General features: G+C 33.8%; 3 protein-coding genes across 5 annotated transcripts; 2 read left to right on the top strand and 1 right to left on the bottom strand.

Moving 5' to 3' along the window:
- The first annotated feature begins 46 nt into the window (after positions 1–46).
- On the top strand, positions 47–2,767 carry LOC106717142 (outer dense fiber protein 3). The gene is made up of 5 exons (XM_014510905.2): positions 47–68; positions 579–780; positions 1,113–1,385; positions 1,803–1,905; positions 2,425–2,767. Exons 1-5 carry the CDS (start codon positions 47–49, stop codon positions 2,509–2,511), a joined length of 687 nt encoding a protein of 228 aa, XP_014366391.2. The 3' UTR covers positions 2,512–2,767.
- Positions 2,768–2,908: 141 nt separating this feature from the next.
- On the bottom strand, positions 2,909–5,026 carry LOC106716955 (39S ribosomal protein L54, mitochondrial). Its single transcript, XM_014510674.2, has 3 exons — positions 4,785–5,026; positions 4,479–4,624; positions 2,909–3,387 (listed from the first exon to the last, which is right to left on the bottom strand). The coding sequence occupies exons 1-3, from the start codon at positions 4,933–4,935 to the stop codon at positions 3,229–3,231; spliced, it is 456 nt and encodes a 151-aa protein (XP_014366160.2). The 5' UTR covers positions 4,936–5,026; the 3' UTR covers positions 2,909–3,228.
- A 340-nt stretch (positions 5,027–5,366) lies between these two features.
- Positions 5,367–11,137, top strand: LOC106716363 (MAPK-interacting and spindle-stabilizing protein-like). Of its 3 annotated transcripts, none has more exons than XM_014510046.2 (6): positions 5,367–5,722; positions 6,538–6,657; positions 6,897–6,959; positions 7,061–7,375; positions 8,469–8,507; positions 10,853–11,137. In XM_014510046.2, the coding sequence occupies exons 2-6, from the start codon at positions 6,555–6,557 to the stop codon at positions 10,897–10,899; spliced, it is 567 nt and encodes a 188-aa protein (XP_014365532.2). In that variant the 5' UTR covers positions 5,367–5,722; positions 6,538–6,554; the 3' UTR covers positions 10,900–11,137. The 3 variants fall into 3 exon arrangements, with proteins under 3 accessions (XP_014365532.2, XP_014365397.2, XP_014365462.2); XM_014509911.2 differs by having other exon boundaries at positions 5,373–5,722; positions 6,534–6,657; XM_014509976.2 differs by lacking the exon at positions 8,469–8,507 and having other exon boundaries at positions 5,375–5,722; positions 6,534–6,657.
- The last annotated feature ends 8,681 nt before the right edge of the window (positions 11,138–19,818 follow it).

Consider the following 19,818-nt stretch of genomic DNA (forward strand, 5'->3'; position numbering starts at 1 on the left):
TTTGTGAAATTTACAGTGAATTTATACACATATATCAAAATTCGAAATGACTTGCAAGAAACCTTTAGGTAAGAGTATAGAAAGTCCAGGAATAATGTATCTTTATAGATTTGCCATAGTTCAGTATTTAAACCCATGGCCCCACCGACCTTTGATTCTACGTGTCTAGCTAATGCCAAAAATGATATGTCTGTCAGATTATAATCTGACGGGAATATCATTTCCTATACATAGCCATAGGATTAACTGTTTGGAGAAGCGATTGGCCTATGAGAAGAAATTCTGTATTTATAAAGAACAGCAAGAAGGCTCTTTCATATTTTCAACCAAGAAATTCCTTTCTTATTCACTCCATATTTTAGCGCGTTTTAGGAATAAAAATATGGACTATTTATAGATTATACAATATGTTAAAAACTTGCCTATTGCACAGTTACGACCATTTTTCACTAGAGGAGCTAGCCATACAACCGAAACGCACGTCATGCTACTCGAATCTCACATAAATAGCAGCAGATGCGCGCGGCTGAAGTCGCACGGCTAGCCACTAACTGGAGAATTGATTGATTTGTGTTCAGGTCCCGGACCCGGCGCGTACGCGCTTCCCCCTTGCGTCGGGTTTCAGCAGCATGACCCGACACGTTACCGGAACCCGATGTTCTCGCTGGCGGGCACGTCGGGGTTTCGCATGCGCCCCGTCGGCCCCGGCCCCGCCTACCGCATCGACAGGGTCACCCGCGACGGCGTCGTCAGCACTCCCGCATGGACCTTTGGATCCAGGTATGAACGTAGTTACATAACATATATTTTGACTATAGCATTTTGTTCTCTTAAGATAAACAGGTTAAGTACACCTGATTTTATTCAAACCTGTCGTTTGTGCAAATACCTTTGCATTGTTTACACCGACTCAATCAAAAGAAAGAAAGAGTAATTTTAAAATGAACATTGAAAAATTGTAGAAATGTTTAAAATAATAAATCACTAATATCCATTAAAATTATCTTGATTTAATTATAATGTGTACTTCTTATTAACTAATGAACTAATTGAAAATCTGTAACTGACTGTAATTTGTTTTGCAACTTCCATTCACATTTGATTTCACTCAGGATCCCAGGACGAAGTTTGCTGCGGACGCCGGGGCCGGGCGCCCATGCGCCAGAGCGGTGCCCACGCGGTGTGCAAGCGCCCATCTACTCCATGGGCGCGCGCCCACAAGACCGCATGAAAAAAGTCGGGCCTGCGCCTAACACGTACAACACGCGTTACGGATTCGGTGGGCCCGCATACACGATGGGCGCGCGGCTGGGCGTCATGCCGCCCTTGCTGTCTCCCGGCCCCGCCGTCTACTACCAGAAGGATGCCGATATTTACAAGACGAGGTACTCAGATTGTAAAGAAAGACGTCTAAAAGACGATCATGTAGGCATAGATATGCACAATCAGCTTGCGGATTTAGTTGAAAGGGGATCACCTTCCTTAAAGACCGGCAACGCATCTGCGATTCCTCTGGCGTTGCGGATGTCCATGGGCGTCGGATCAAATAATTATAGGCGGCCCGTTGTTCGTTTGCCCCCTTCTCCTTTTTAAAAAAAATTCACCCATGTAGAATTTGGCAGTAACTACCTACTCCTATCGGTTCCAACTGATCTCAATCTCAAATGGATATCAGTTTGATTTTGCACATTTATGACTTGACCGAATTTGAAGAGTGAGGTTCCATTCGATTCGAATTCTCTTCTGGATTATCATACTTTGGAGCATGATTTATTAATTTGTTATCTTGTTACTACGACCAGACACCCATGCTACTCGCTGGGCGCGCGGCTGGGGGGCGCGGGCAAGGCGACGCGTACGCCGGGACCTGCGGCCTACCCACCAAATCTATATAATACTAAAAAGGTATATATTTTTTACAATGACAGCTTATATGAATGTCCTTACCAACTTAAGAGCGGATTTTAATACGACCCATTTATCGGGGCTGGCAAGAGTGGCGCTGCTATCGCGGTTAATCTTGTCAGGAAATCTGTACCTAGAACCTACTTAGTCCCAGAAAATGACACATATAAAAGACAAGACATTACAGTTCAACTAGGTCTTGACAATTTTTAATATTGACAGGGAGCGCTTATTGGTCATTGTATTATTGTGTCATCTATGTCCAACGGGTCAGATAACTTGATCGCAATATACGTGGCACTTTCATGAAAAGTATGTATAACTAGCTGTCGCCCGCACGGAATTAAAAAAAGCCTAATTAGCTGCCTGAGTTCTATATCTGTGCCAAATATCATCTACGCCTGTTAATCCGTTCTGGTGATACCTTCTGACAAATCTAAACTAAAATACATACATCTAAACTTTCTCATTGATATTAGTAAGATTATTGAAGATTATATTTAATTTTTTCCATTTCAGAATCCTTACTCATATTCATTTGGTACGAAACACAACGAATATGCTTGTCCAATGATAATAAAAGAAGACACTATGGACTGTCTCTAAATATTTTACGGCCAAAAGACACATAAGGTCTACAGTGATACTGTTTACATTGTTGATGTAATGAAAAAAAAATTGGCATTCGTAATATTATGTAATAAATAAACATAGAATATACGAGCGGATGACAATTTGTCGTAATTTTTTTTCCAAAAAAAATAAATTGTAGGTAAAAATTTTGACATTGTAACGCCTTAGCAACCAGTCTTTTTGGCAAGTAGCAACATTAGACAGTAACTTTTGTAGTGAAAAAAAAATATGTAAGTTGTGACGTAAAGTGCGGTTATATATTCTACTGAGGTTTTTTAATCAAATCGTTTGATTTTTGTATTGTTTTCGTGGATGTTTACATTAAATGAAACTAATTGAATTCATGTATTTTTATTATTAAATCTCCTAAATCTATTTACATATAAAATATTTTACACCAAATGCCATTTTATACAATTTATTTACAACTAGTTTTTGGCCGCGACTTCGTCCCTGCGGAGTAGCACATGTATACAAATATATATGATGATAAATCTATGTATTTCCTGTCTTGCAATTCCCACCATAAAATACCACTGCTGTAGTACTTATATTAAAAAAAAAAATTGTCTTCAGTTAGATGCCAATGTGTTTCAAAACAAGTCTTTTGACAATAGAAACAACAATTAATTGGATTGCGTCAGTTGGTTTCAGAGTAAAATGGCAATTAGTACATATTAAAACTATGACTTAGAATTTCTTCATAGACTTCAATCTATTGTTCCTCCGCATGCCGGCAGCTCGCACCCTCTTCCAGTACTCCTTGGTGTTAGGGTCCAGCTCGTCAAGCTTCTTAGGAGCCCAATCCAGTGTCCACAGCCACTCCGGATACTCACTGTCATCTTTCAACTGAAATAAACAAAGTTCATAAATTAGCATGCTTTGGATTTTTTTTTTCATATATGTTAAAGAATGAAGTTCCCGCTGCATATTTGGTGCAATCTCTTGTAATTAAATGTGACAAACAAATCTATGTTCCTTATCAAAATCTAATTACAACAGAGAATTTAAACGTTATGGAGCTACTTATTGTTATACTTTGTTGTTAATTGGTTAATGCTTTCCTTAGTGTAGATTTATAGTATCAATTTAATAGTTCACATTTTACATCTATCACTTAAAGCTTCATAGTGATATGATCTGCTTAACAATATTAATTTAAGTGAAAGAATGAACACAAACTTCAAAAATCAAATCAATGTAGATTTTTTTTGTAACATTCTGACTTTATAACTCTAAAGAATATTGTTAAACATGTGTTTTAAGCCTTTGACTTTGATTGCCGCTGATTTATATTATTGACCCCAACATGGTTATGTTTCACCATAAATATGAATCACCACACTGCATAGGATATAATTACATCATTTATTGATAAAGATCGCATTTTGCAAGCCTACATTTATAATGTTTCAATAAACATGATTTGATTAAAAAAGATGCACCAGGCGCTTGAATCATTGTACAAATGGGGTATTGTATATATGTTAAGCTAAAATGTATTGGAGACATTGTCTAAGTTTTTTATTGTAAGGCCCCGAGTGTTTAAAAAGAAAAGAGGTACACTTACATTAATTGTAATCATATAAAAAATCAAGCAATTAATATTTCAATATCTATACATATAAAAGAAAGTCGTGTTAGTTACACTATTTATAACTCAAGAACGGTCGAACTGATTTGACTGAAAATTGGTGGGCAGGTAGCTTAGAACCAGGAAACGGACATAGGATAATTTTTACCCCGTTTTCAATTTTCTGTTCCGCGCGGACGGAGCCGCGGGTAAAAGCTAGTCATATAATATTTTAAGTCTATGGTTACAATTACAAGATTGGTACATTGCTATTTTTTGATGGAGTATCTAATGTTAAAAGTTACCATATATTCTAAGAGTGGCAGTAAGTTTTTAATTTTTCAACTAAAGATAATAAAAACCTTACTTTAACATCTTCCCCAGTGATGTAGATGTTGGAGCCGCACACCTGGCTCACCAACTTCTCAGGGTCTGTTTCCACTGGTAGTTCTTTTTTCTCTACGGCACCAACTTTTCCAACCTTCTTTTTACCCTTGCCAAGACCAAGTACACCTGAAATAAAGAATTTAACATTACACAATTAAAAGAATAATGTTAGTATCCATATTGTACTAATTATTAAATAAAAGACAAATACATTTGTTTCATAAATTTTGTTCATTAATGGATGGAAATCAATACTGAAGTTTACTAATTGGTCTTGAATAAATACCTCCAGCCGCTGCAGTAGTTTTCTTAACAACAGCACAACTTATTGCTGTGCTGTGTAAACTTGCGGAGTTACCACTGGCAATTAATGGTAATAAAGCTACATTGCAGTTCAGTTTAGCTAAAGTAGGATATAAATTTCGTAGTAATAACATTCTTGTATATAATTCCTGAATACAACAGGTAATGTTTATTTTATAAAATTCAGTTGATGTTACGTTACGAATTATTTTTTAGGTTATATTTACAATTAGTATTAGAATTATGTCACTGTCAAGTATTCAAGTGTCAAAGGACGGTGTTTCTATATACGAAATACAAACGATACTATCCCCTTTCGATTCATACGTTTTATTTTTAAGAACCGTATTTTGAGGTTTCTCAGTTATTATCAACAAAAGAAACGTTTTGGCTGCTTAATCTTAATTTTTTTATGGGATCATTCAATTAAATTCAATAAATCAATTAAAAAATGAAGCCAATGTTTACTACTTTTCGCCTTCATTACCGTCGCACGTCAAAACATTGTTATAGTATGGCATTGGCAACATTGTTGAAAAACTGTCACCGTCAACTGTCAGTCACAGCAAATAAATATCCTTCCCCTTTCCTTTCATTTCAATAAACTTTATATCGGTATCGTTAGGAAGTGCTTACGAAATTACTTTGATTATTACGGTCGATTTGAAACATATTGTTTAAACATTTTTTTAGTCGTCTTATATTCGGTATATCAAGTGAACTTGTTTAGACCTCCGAAAATTCAAATAAGATTTCCTCTTAGTGTTTGGGATTACCCGACAGAGGTTTATTAGTCATCGTATATTTAAAACACAGTTTATTCAGTCGGCAATATGACGACAGTATTGGTTGTACTCTCGTTGTGATAGTATGGGACATTATATGTTTTATAGTGACGACGATGTATATGACGATATAGCGGTGAGTACATTAACAACAGTCAATATTCCTGTACATACGTACTGTTATAGTCCAATCTAATATCCAAAATATTTTTAACTTGTCTATGATTCGATTATTAAGGCTATCCGACCTTGTTGCAGTTATGCATGATTCTTACGAAAGCTGTTGAACTACGTAACTAATCCTTTTACAATAAGTACATGAACAAATATTAGTACTGAGTCTATTTACTATTCTGTTCATGTTATCTCTAACTTACTTATCTTCTATATAATATGTGTAAATAAATGATTCTAGTTCCCTTGTTGATGCATGAATGGATGAAACAATTTGGCAAGTTCTTTTTGTTAATGTTTATTGTTATCTGGGGATGGTCTTATAAAAAAAAATTAAGAAAATTGAGCGTAACATATAAATTTGTATTCAATATTCACAGCTATGACAGGACTTCTCGTGATGCGCTTTTTTTTCGCATCACTGTTGTTTTCTCTGTTGGCGACCATACATTGCAATTGTTAATATAACATAAGTTGTTTCTCTCGCTTAAAAACTCGCCAAATCTATTGTTGTAAAAAATATTTAATTATTAGAAAAAAATAAAAAAACGATGACTCAACGTAATGAAGAATTGAAAGATTTCAAAGAATTATATGCGGATTCTTTATCTGATTGATTTTCTGTAAAATTGCCGGTCAATAAAGTGTTAATAGTCCTATAAAAGTAACAATAAGATTAAAATTTATGTTGAGGAATACATAAATTAAATATTTCTATTAATGAAGATGTTATTATTATTATATCTGACGATAGTCGAATGATTTTGTTACAGGAAGACTACGCAGATAAGATCATGAATGTGACAATTGGTACAATTGCTGCTGTAGCAGTGGTGATATTCTGCATCATCGCATGCTGCTGCTGCCGCAGACGCAATCGCGGACAAGTGCTGTCACGTGAGTATACTCTCACTTTGTGGTATTACAGCACATGATAGGCAATTTCGTTTCATCATTTTTCTAAAAGTACAAATCTTTAATAACTCAAAATAATGAATGAATCAAATATAAATTAATGTACCTGTTTCCTTATCAGTGGTGTAATTGAAAGCAATAAGGTTCATTAATATTATTTACTTTGTCCATTTGTGTTTTTCTAAAAATAGTGTACTTATGCCACTGTTTTATGTGCATAGCGCCTCCCCCTGTGCCGCCTGGCCCTGCGCCCTACCCACAGCAGGAGTATACACCTTATCCAGGTAATTCAACATTAATACTAGCAACGTCTATATGAAAAAAAGCACCATATCTGGTGCAATGTATCTAGGAATTCACTCTGTACTATTTATCATTAATACAGTTACAGTGGTGACAACATATCCTGTAGCTGCAGCGTCATATCCGACACAAGGTGCTCCGTATCCGACATCCACATCTCCGTATCCTGTCGCCAATCAGAGTTATCCATCGGGCGGTACACAGTATCCAACTGGTGGAGCACCTTATCCAACTGGAGGTGCGCCGTATCCGACCGCTGGGGCGCCGTATCCTACGGGCGGTGCTCCGTATCCGATAGCGGGTGCGCCGTATCCAACCGGAGGAGCGCCGTATCCTACTGGCGGTGCGCCTTATCCTACAACTCAACCGTCTGCTCCAAGCGCTCCAGAAGCAAATGGTAATGTATTTTGAATATTTTAATTAATATTTTGGAACATCGTCATTTAAATCGTGAATAATGGATATTTTTAGTAAATTGTGTTCTTATTATATTTATTTAGGTAAATACGTTATTTACGTCACAGCTGATATGAACGTATCAACTCGGTAGTTGTTTAATTTCGTAATTATTTGACGTTAGCTTTCGTTGTCAATCTTATGATTTTTTTTTAGTTTATGTACTAGCACTATTTAAGCTATGAGTAATTACAACCTTGTGTTTATTGTATAGCGTGCGTAGGGTCAGAGTAATTCGGGTCACAAATCTTAATTTTTTAAAAATTTATGTCTTTTCGTAAATTATGAGCGGGACGAAATTTTGTAGAAGAACGACAGAGATAGAACATGTCTCGGGAGGAGTCACTAAATAACTATAGACGTTATCTGTGTGTTATTTTTACTTCTTTACTTTAACTTCTTTAAAATTTTCAGTCAAAGTCAAATATACGTGTAGTTTTTTAGAAATTAAATTGAATAATATTAAAATTAATTTTGAAGTTTACCAAATTGTGTTATAAATAGCTAGAGCAGGATATTTTGTTTAACTGAAATGTATCCTTAACATATATTGTTTCCTTGATCCGTTGGCTGTACGCTCGTGTGACCTTTCACATGAAATTTAGAAGTAATACAAGGTCAAAATGGCGGGAAAACTGATTGGTCACGTCATTACTAAAGATAACATAAATTCCAAAATAGTGAAAAAAGCTTTTTTAATTTACGTTTCTGTTAGTTTCATTTCAAATATTTTTTTTTTTGCTGATTTTGCATTACACTTCAGACCTAACCTTTGTTTAAATTAAAATTTCAGAACAGTAATATAATAAAGATCGTGACTTATCTAAGAGTTCGTCTTACGTTACATCTGATCACGTATTTTGTTGGAATTTCGTGCTAATATTTTCAATAATGATTTGCTACAATAAAATATAAATCTATTAGATATACGAATTTAAACCATTAAAATATTTATAATCAATTTTAAATAATAAAATGTTTATAGGTAATTTATTGGTATTAGGTTTGATATAAATATGTGGTTGTTTTTATAGCGTTCTTTGGTATGGCGGCGCCTGGCTGGCATCCGCAAGGTAGGGTATAATATATAACATATATATTTTAGCATTTTCTTTATATATGTATTTATGTACACGTATGAGTTATGTTAAAGCTAGCTGGGTAACATATTATTTGTATGTTTCATTCATTGCTATAATTTTCATCTTAGATATATAACCTACTAGCTGTCATATGCGACTCTGTCTCCGCGGAATTTAAACCAAAAACTCTATTAGTAGCCTACGGGTTCTCTCAGATTATGTTAAATTTAATCGAAATCCGTTGAGCCGTTCTTGAGATAGTACGTAAGAGTAAATCCACAGCTATGTTGAGAGTTGAAGAGAGTACTTCGAGATCAAAGTTGCAGCATTCGTGTTGTTTACGCGAATGTATAAATCGTTTTATATTTTTTATATGTATTTTACATTGTATTTCAATCACTGAAATCTGCATGTAAAGAAAACAACAGAAAAGGTTTTGCGTCTCTGTAACTGAGATTTACATCATTTTAAAATTTAAATTGTACAGAAAATAAGCAATGTTCGTCGTATGTTTTATGTAAAATTCATATTTAACCGATTGACGCAGAAGGATAATGTTTTTGCGTATCTAAGGTTTTATGTATGTGGATTTGTATGTATGTAACTTCCTTTGTTCTTTTTATCCCAAACGACTAAACCTAAACGAATATTGGCGAGTGAGTCATGATTCAATAAGTATAGACACTGTTAAGTCTTTTAACCTTTTGACAGCCGCTGATTGATATTATTGACGTCAACGTGGTTATATGTTTCACCATAAATATGTGTCACCACACATGCTTTCGGTATAAGTATTACTTATTGATAAAGATCACATTTCTCAAGCCTGCGCATAATAATCTTACTCTTAGTATTTAGTTAGTAGTAGGGGCTCAGTTTTCCGCAACTAGACGACAAGCGCGTATTTTGCGTGAAGTAATCTTACTCTTACTAATATTATAAATGCGAATGTTCAGATGGATGGATGTTTGTTTGAAGATATCTCCAGAACGGCTTAATGGATCTTGATAAAATTTGTCACAGATATAGATCATAGTCTGGAAGAACACATAGGCTACTTTTTATGTTTTTTTAATTCCGCGCGGACAGAGTCGCGGGCGACAGCTAGTGTTTCAATAACGATGATTTGTCAAAAACTCCCACCGAGCGCTAGAGTCATGGTATAAAAGATTTGACGTATGTTTAAGCTAAAATGTATTTGAAAGGCTGTCTAAGTTTTTTATGGTAAGGTTATGGGCCTTGTATGTATGTTGTATATTTTTTAATCCAAAGACAAGGAGAAAATAAGCTTTAAAAAGGTCCAATATGTATTATAATATTCCTTTTATTATTTCTGCATCTGCTGTATCAGTTATCTGTAATTGCAACAATTTTTCACACATCTTTGTAGTTGTTTGTATGTTTGTACGTCAAAGCGGCCGTTGAATTACAATTCGAAGTTTAAAATTAAATATTAATGTTTATGGTCAATTTGAAATTTCGATGCGATTCAAATTTTTCGCTTGCGTCAATTCTTGCCTTGATTTTAACATGAGTCTGTCTCTAAGATATACATACAACGTATATAAGATTTTATAACTGAGGTCTTGTACATTGAATCTTTATTTAGCGTCTTACTAATCAGAGTTGATTGGTTACTTAGGGAGACAACTTAACGACACTTAAGTGCGTTATTGTAGACACGTATATTTTTAAATAAAATTTAAGAAAAACTAATCGTCTATCTTTATGTCATTCCGCAAGTCCGTGTTTGTTAGAGTAATCTCTGGAACAGCTAGACCGATTTTGATGGGACTTTGACGGGATGGTAGCTGATGTCCTAAGGCATGTTATAGGCTAACTAAAATACATATAGGTGTTGTATAATTATAATAAAAGGCATGAAGGCATGATATAACATTTAGTTTTTTAATAGTACCTATATCTATGTCGTTCATCGTAATCAAGTTAGGTCTTAAGGTTCAAGCAACGCTCGGCAGCTTCAGAACGAGATTAATATGTATCTCGTATAAGTTTGTCTCGCACTGAAGCGACTGTCGAGTTTTGTTCGTACGATTCCAACTTATGTCTAAATGAACTTTAGTTTCGTTTAATTGTCACTAAGGGGTTTAAATTCAGTGAAAGAAATTTTGACTTTGGGAGTGATTGTTCATTGAATAAGTCTGAGAACAGTATTTTGTAATTGTACAACTGTTTCAAACATAAACCATTAGCTATATAGAATCATAACATAGTTAAAATTGCATTATTTATTTAAAACCATAATTAAATTAAATATAGTGTAATACATACAGATTTAAAAATTAATATTTTAGTAATTAAATTTAATTTTTCAGCTCTTCCGCCATCTTACGACCAAGTAGTCGGCAAAGGTCACCACTGAACTGCGGGCGAGTTTTAGGCTTATAAGTTAATACCTAAGTTCTAAGTGTCTGTTATACCTAGACCTTTATCTTCAGTCTCCATTGTTCCTTAGCTGGTATTAAGTGAATAATAATTTAAATTTTGTTCATTACGTAACTTAATGATAAATGTGTAATAGATTAAGCCTTTTTTTACTGTACTCGAAAGAAATAGATACTTCGTAATGTCGAATTATTAAATGTATGTTTTTAGAATTTTAAACTATGATATCGATATTTTTAATTCGATAACCGTTTTTTCGATAACACACAGCCCTAATTAAAGTGACATTGACAGCTGTCAAAACGTATATATCACTTTATGACGCATGTAAAAACTGTAGGTGGGCCAATTTACTAGGTCACATTTGACATTTATTATATTAGCTTTTTTTATTTTATCTTATTTATTTTTAGCTTCATAGTGAGGGGATGTGCATAGAAAGATCGATTGAAGTGAATGAATCTAATTCACAATTCAAACATATAATATGTGAATTCTTTGCGTTTAAAAAGAAAAAGAATTCACTGACGAAACATTGTAACGACGTTCAATTGCTATTGTTGCAATAAATATGTAATGGAAATTTGAAAAAAAGGTAAACAAGTCCGTCGTTACAAGGTTACGTTGTTGGATTTTGACGAAGTGTCAAATGTGCTCTATTTAAATATCTAACCTTTAATATTATTTTTTTTTAAATTTTCTTGTGATGTTCATAATATGTTAAAAGTGATAGTATAGTTATTAAAGTACATAAATTACTGAACATAACCTCGATGTCTCAATGTAGATAAGCTTAATTAAATGTTTATCGTATCATACACTAACAGTGACTTTCTGAGACCAAATTCTCCTTTTAAAACATATTGTTATATCGGTTTCGTCAAAGATAATGACAGGGATGACGATATGTTTTATACAGAGATTTTGGACTCAGAAACCTACAGTTAATATATACATAGAGAATAACATAAAACAAGGTAATTAATTTAATGTAATAAACATTTCCGAATTTTATTTATAATTTTTATTACGCAATCCATAGATATATAATTTTAATATTTTAGCAATTTAATAACAATGAGTTAAATATCTTGTTCTCAGTAAATTTATTTTTGTTTAAATGTTTTTTTTGTATTACATAAACAAGTTTAAAAAAAATAGATTTTTTTTACGATCCTTATAAGTCAAAATTTATCTCTCGTGACTCGTGACTGTTTACAGCGGATTTGAAAAGGCTTTTTTTTTTCAGAAAGACATTTTGTTTTGAAAAGTTTATGCAATGGAAATCAACGGTTATATTCACTCAAAGAAAAAACTCATTATAATATATAGTTTATTAAAAAATTTCTAAAAATATATCATCAATATTGCGATGTTACCTAAAGTATCTGGAATATGTTCAAAGTATTAAAAACCAAAGTTTTTCACCTCCTTTTACTATATGATTCCTTATTAAGAGAATAAAATGAAAAAAACCACTTTACATAAATTTTCTAGTATTATATTTTTCCTAATAAGCAAAAGTATGAATGAATGGGGGTTTTAGATTTAAAAAATAAAAAAAAACATTTTAGAAAAAGTGTTGGATATATTTGTCGCTATTTCTGAGTTATTTTCTTTGAAAAGAGAATTTTCATTTATGTATGTTGCTCAATTAAAAGATTTCGACTCAATTTAACTCAATATAATTTTAAGTCGAATAAAAATTTAATATGTTTTTAATTCACTACGATTTATATTAAGACTGATTTATTAAAATCTTACGAACGCGCTGTGACATGTTTTATATCAACTTCTTCATTTTACTGTGCGTTTACATTGTTGAAACACTTGCACAAAAACATATCTCCTACAAAGATAATTGGAATTTAAACTTATTTAAAATATATATTTGAGTACTTATATATTAAAACTTCCATCTTCTCCGTCCGTTCAAATATGTTTTTATTATATTTGTTATTAATTTTCAAAGTACATACTATCAATTGCATTACATAACTGGTGCTAATCTGACTTTATAATTTAAAAAAAAAACTATACATAATTAATTTAGTAGTTATTTCTACTAATTTGGTAGTAATTTTGTTGTTGGCAACACGAAGCATGTCACAGTCTGCATTTAATAAGTTTTCAAGTACATTAACATTTAAATTCAATATGTATAATATTTTATAGAATATGTAAATAAATACTTATTGCATTTTCCATTTTTTGATGTGTTAATTCCAAATATTCACAATGTATTTCTTTGGTGTATAAAAATATGGTAACACAGGATTAATTTGTTAAATAGACTTCAAATAGAATTCTCAAAGTATTTGATAGAACATAATAGAGATTAAGAAAATGTACAGTAAATAAATACAGATAAAAAAAGACATTTTATTATTAATAATAAAAAAATTACGATTAAAAATGTTGCCATAATGAAATAATATTTTCCGCTCTGCTTGTTCATAATAAAAGCTCAATGTTTACAGGTTTCCCATAAACGTAGTTAATGATAAAAAGTGTAATTGTTTTTAAACAAGTTTATTTAAGATGTCATGTCAATTTCTCTTTAAATAAGCAGGCCCGGTTTTAGTATTTACGGCGCCCTGGGATAGATTTTTGCAGCGCCTACTTATTTTTGGGGTCGTGGCAAATCTTCCAAAGATAGGGTATCTAAGTGTGCACCGCAGGCGCCACTTCGACTCCGGAGCCTGCGGCGCCCCATATCTGGTTGTACTCAGTAATTATATATCTTATGAACAAAATGATTGTATGAATGTAATTGTACCTTTGATGTTAATTCTTAATAAATATACTACATATTAAGTTGTTTTATTATCACTCACTTTAAAATCTCTGTATTTGCTTAAGTTACAGGCGGTGATAATTATATCTCATATATCCATACTCCTAGTTCCTACATATCTGAATTTAGACAGACTGATACATTTTATACATCCTGTATATCAAATTAAATATACAAATAAATATGTAAAAACTGTTTTTGACCTGGAACGATATTAAAGAAATCGGACAACTACAAATAGAACGCAATGTAATTTTTAAGATTCTTATACTTTGCATAATTCATCGATGTTTCTTATTTACATTGCGGTTTATTTAATTTTTGCTAATGTCGCGTATTTCTTCGTGTTAATTGGTCAGATGGTAATTTAGTACGGACAAGACAATGTTTATTGTTTTGGCGCTTTGCCGAATTGTCTCCTACAATGTCACAAGTCACCAGACAGATACATTTCATATTGCTTTATTTACTTTACGATCTTTTACATAATGTTAAGATTTAAGAAGTGCTAGCATATATATATAGGTATAGTCTCAATAATGGAGGTCCAATTTTCGTAAAAAACAACATACAAGAATATTAATCAGAAAATAGTGGCTTTAAAATACGACAAAAGTTCACATTCTCAAGGAACAATACTGACGTGTGAAATTATTTTAGAAATTGCCTAAACTAAGTACTGTTACTGCTCCTACTCATAATCCGCTAAGGGTATAAAGATTGAAGAAAGTGTTGGTTACATTGGTTATGAAAATGAGTGATATTTGCCTTTCTATAAGAAGTGTACAGGGTGTATCGGAGACGGGGTGCGTGCGGCGAGGGCGGGGGTCAACGATTCTCCGTCGCCGTCGTCGCGGCGCCCGCACAGGGTTGTACATACTTTCTTAAACAAATTTTCTGAAACACAAGAGCGAAGCAAACTCCTAAACTATAATTTTATAAAACTGTAATGAATTTACATAAGTTTACTTGGAAAATACCATTTAATCAAGAATTCCAAAGTGTTTGCCACAAAAAATAAAACATTGTTTCGTGCCGTTTATATTTTCTTTTTTAGAAACACAATCCAACCACCATAAATTAAAAGTTTTACGATTATTGAAAACACATGTAATAAATTTAATACCAAAATTGAAATAAAAGATCTCTAATACATCCGTACACAAATACATAAGGCGGTTTAGGAAAACTTTAATATCTCAAAGACTAGTGTATTCGCGGGCAGCCCTAAGAGCCGGCGCCGGCGCCCGGCTGGCGGCGCCACTTGTTGCTACGTCTGTCTTCCGCACAACATCTCGTCTTCCAACCACACGCACACGCAGCGGATACACTCAGATATCGCTTAGAGAACCAACACCGTGCTCCGATGTGTCCCGCCGTGTCTAAATCTAGAGGCTGCGATCCGGCATTCAGTGCTACTTACTGTTAAGCATAAAAGATCATGTGACTTACTCTAAAATATTTATTTAATATTACCAAAGTGTACAGTATTTATAATGACTAGTGAAATGTATTGAAATTGTGATGCTTAGAAATGACAAATAACTAGAATTGGAGAATTTATGTTGTTATTAATTATGTTGGTGTAAATGTTGGATTTATTGAAGTAAACACTATTAAGGATTTTGGCGTAGATGTTTAAAAATGGATTTTAACTGAAAATGTCGTGAAAGATATCCTGCTAGAAGATAAGGTAAGTCTGAATGTAGTCTTCTAAGTATTATTATACAAGAGTTGATGAAACAAAAAAACTCAAATAAAAATTAAATCTTACCTTTGAATAATATACAATACAAAATTATAAAAAGATATATAACACGTAGCGTAGAGGTTTGAAATTAATTACTGTTAAGTACTAGAGACATTTTAATACAAATCATTGAAATTTATCTTTAGATACTTCTCAAAATAGTTTGACCAATATGTATTCTCACAAAATTGCTCGTATTTATGACGAAAGTTCAATTTAAAATCAATTACGTTTGTACATATAAAAGACATCAACGAAAGCTTTCCCGGCATCTTTTTTACAGCATTATGTAGTTTTATACTGAATAAACAATTAACTTTTCAACTAGCTACGTAAGAATTACACTTATAGTTGGTGGATTTGCCAAAGTTCTTGGTGCTAACACACTAAAGCCGCTGGTTCCCAGGTGAAAGAGAAGATGGGTGTGCCGGGCTCGTACGGCGCGGGCGCCACCAAGGTGCCCAGCCATGTCGCCTACTTCGTGGCTATCGCAGGCGTGCTGCTCCTCCTTATCTGCGTCTGCTGCTACTTTGTATTCTTCTGCTTAAGGAGAGTTAAAGGTGAGTTCAGTGAAGTCTTTTGTATAAGAGTTCTAAATGTATCAACTGATTTTATACAATAGTTGGTTTACTCATCACTCACTCGCTGCCGAAATACCTGTACAAGAATATGTTGTCTTCTCCTCTTCCTGTCATTCTCTTTGAATAAACAGAGATAGCAACATGTCTCCATAAATGTTACGGTAGTGAAAACTGACTGTAACACAGAGTTTCGTGTTGTGTTCCAGAGCTGTCACACCAAGAGTTCCAGGAGGTGCACTCTGTGCGCCCCCCGCCGCCTCCGCAGCTCGAGCCGCCTCCGCTTACGCCCACTGCTTACCCTGTGCAGCCCGGTCAGTACTTACTGCATACTGCTGGACCATGATCACGTCGCTTGTATTGATACATAGCTGTAGTTACTGATAATGTACTGAGGCGTGCTCAAGGTATTACTATAAGACAGGCTCACACGATTGTCCGTTGCTTTATATTAACCAGTTCTTTGTAATTTTTCAGGAGTGCGCGAAAGCGCGACGGCGATGGCCCGGCTGTGCCGCGCACTGCCGCAGGACACCGTGTTCCCCGCTTCCCCCGGCTCCCCCGCACGCGGCCATTCCGCCTTCTCCCCCACATCCCCCGTCCCCCTACTCGCTTCATCCCCCAGGCTGCCCGTGTCGCCCACCTCTCCCAACCGGAGGGTCTTCGCCTACTACACATCCCCGAGACGTTCAATATCTCCAACATCTCCCAATCGAAGATCCGATGGGTACTACATTTCGCGACGATGTCCTCTTTCCCCGACCTCCCCTAGGAGAGGTCCCCTGTCCCCGACCTCCCCTAGGAGAGGTCCCCTGTCCCCGACCTCCCCTAGGAGAGGTCCCCTGTCCCCGACCTCCCCTAGCCGGAGACATCCCCTGTCTCCGACGTCGCCGCGCGGCCGAGCGCATCACCGCGCCGCGACAGTGCCAGCGCGCCGCGTGCGCTCCCCGCACAAGCCGCCCGCCATCGTGCTGTCTCCCGCCACTGACACGTCCAACACATTGCCCGCACCCACCGTCATACCATTGCGATAAACAAATAAAGCATAAATTATAATATTTGTTGCTTGACAGATTAAAAAGACTTCGACTCACTATTTAGTTTGGTCAATTTTATCTATTTGCTAGATCCATTTATATAGTTATATATTTGTAAAATATATTTAGGGAAATAATCTAGTAGAACATTTATAAATTTTGGCTGTTTGATCGTTCTGTTGAAGATTAATTTTTATTTACACAAAAACTCTTCTCAATTGTATGGTTGTGTAAACTATATTTATGCTGTAGTTATATTGTTTGTTAGTTTGTTAGTAATTTATTTAAATCTATTGAGGAGTAATCAATAAAATAATGCATTAACAATATTAAATGACACATTATTCTAAACTTTTATTGTAATATTAATTAAAAATAAAATAACTTATGAATTTGTAAACTTATATTTAGACAAATTTTTCTTATACATTTAAAGTATTTTGTCAGATTTTGTGCCAAAAAAATCAATCCGACCAAGTAGAAGTGCTACGAAAAAGGCTACGTAAAGTGTTACGAACATGTTCTACGTTACAGTTACAATACCTCCTTTTGCTGTAGCTTTTATACTTCAACTATTTATTAAAAATAAAATTAATCAATAAATAAACAAAGAATTATTGACTCAATAAAATATAACATAGTTAATGTAAGTTTGTATCGCTTAATGTTATTACCATATTATGTAAAACGGAAAACTTAAGGTTTGTTAATACAAATTTTGAAATAAAAGTTGATATTAATTGTGTTTATCTATTTTACCTTTTTTTAAACATTTCATAAAAGATTTAAATACAAAAATGACTGTTAAATATAAAACAGGCATGTGTTAGTTAAAGGCAAGCGTCGCCGTACTCCATATTTTAAATCTTACCCCTTACTAAATTAGTGTTCCAAAAAGCACAATTACACAAGTGAAATTTTATAAAAGTTAAAATTTAAGAAAGCAATGAAAAGATTGGGTAAAGTAATGAAAAAAGTTCTGACAACGGATCTAATTTAAGTTACAAGATTTGTATAAGATAAAATATATAAACCGATATAGTCGATGAACAAGCTATTAGTAGGAATTGAAAAAGGTATATTAATGTAACAATAAAATTTTAATAAATTTGACAAGTATTTTGATTGACATTGTGACCCGTTAAATTAATATCCATGGTAATCCTAATAGTACATTGTTTTGTAATAAAATGGTGATTTACTGATTATGTACTTATCAATTATATTAAAATGAATTTTATGATAAAAAAAAAGAAGAGAAATGATAAATAATAATTATTTCACATATTTTATAGTAATTTCGGAGTGGACCTAAGTAACTGTACCTAAGAGGTGGGCTCGTATCTGTCTTTGGTGGACCGAAATTGTGTTTTAGGGGTCTTTTTTGTGGGCCTATTATTTAAATATTTGATATAATATACAGTCTAGGACCTTATGATCATTTATATAATATTTCATTGTTAGTTAAAAATTAAAAATGTATGGGTTAATCCGTAAAATGGACCGTATCTGTGTGGTTTCCCATACTTACGGCAACTGTATACTTGTCCTTGAATTTTACAGCCTACTGACTTTTTCATGCGGCTCTGTTCGCGCGGAATTGAAAAAAAAATCTTAATTAGTACCCTCTGTGGTCTTCCAAACTAATTCTACATCTATAAAAACCGTATCATTTATAATATTAGTAAGATGGTAAGATTGTGTTAATATTACAAATTGAGTTGTACTAAAGAATAGTTAAGTTGACCATAACCATGTTAAGTGTAACACTTAACTACGGATTACTAAACTGATGTAATGAATTCTGAGTTATTGATACATATTGATCATGAATAAATGACGAGTGATGTGAGATGAAAGGTTTTTCAGGCGCGAAAGAGAGAGAGCAGCAATGTGTGAAAGAGGGATGACGTGAGTGCGGGTGCGGGGCGGGGGAGAGGGATCGATGGTAGCCGACACTCCGGCGCCACAGCCTCCAACACGCCGCGGCACACCGGGTGGAAATAAATACAATTTTCATTGAATTTTATTTTTAAATATGGACGTATTTCACTTTAGAATCGATTGATGTACTTATTTAAAATAGAGGATTATTCAGTTATTAATGTTTCTGAGTATTTTGAAACGTAAAATAGATTATAATTATTTTTTTATTTGGTCTCATAAATTACATTTTAAATAATTACATCAAAAGAATAAATATTAATATAAAATTTATGGATATAAATCTTTTAATTTTTTTAATTTCTATTAACTATATTAGATTAAATTCATGCACATTGTCGAATCAAACATCGAAAATAGCTCAGTGTGTCCCGAACTTTATCATTCTCTCGTGTATTTCAGCCAAGATATAGATAGAGGTGCGCGTTTTGTTGTGGCGAAAATCCCGGAGGAGTCGGTGGAGTCCGCGGCGAGCGGGGAAAGTGAAACTATTCCACTACTAGTAGATCTAGTGGCACTACCAAACAACAAACGGGAATATTTTCAGTGTACAACCTATTATTATGTATCTTAGTGATCTGTTGTAAAGGTAAGAAAATAATTAGTAAACTAAATTAGTATTAACTGAAATAATGTATTATTATTTAATGATTAATTTATGTATTATTTTCTGTAGTTTTGATTTAGGAAAAGTTCTTTTTCAAATTGTAATACGATTTAAGGAACAATTAAATAACATACACATAAATCACATAACGTTTAATGAAAAAAGTATGTTTTAAAATCAATA

Source organism: Papilio machaon, chromosome 25 (genome assembly GCF_912999745.1).
Source record: "Papilio machaon chromosome 25, ilPapMach1.1, whole genome shotgun sequence".
NCBI lineage: Eukaryota > Metazoa > Arthropoda > Insecta > Lepidoptera > Papilionidae > Papilio > Papilio machaon.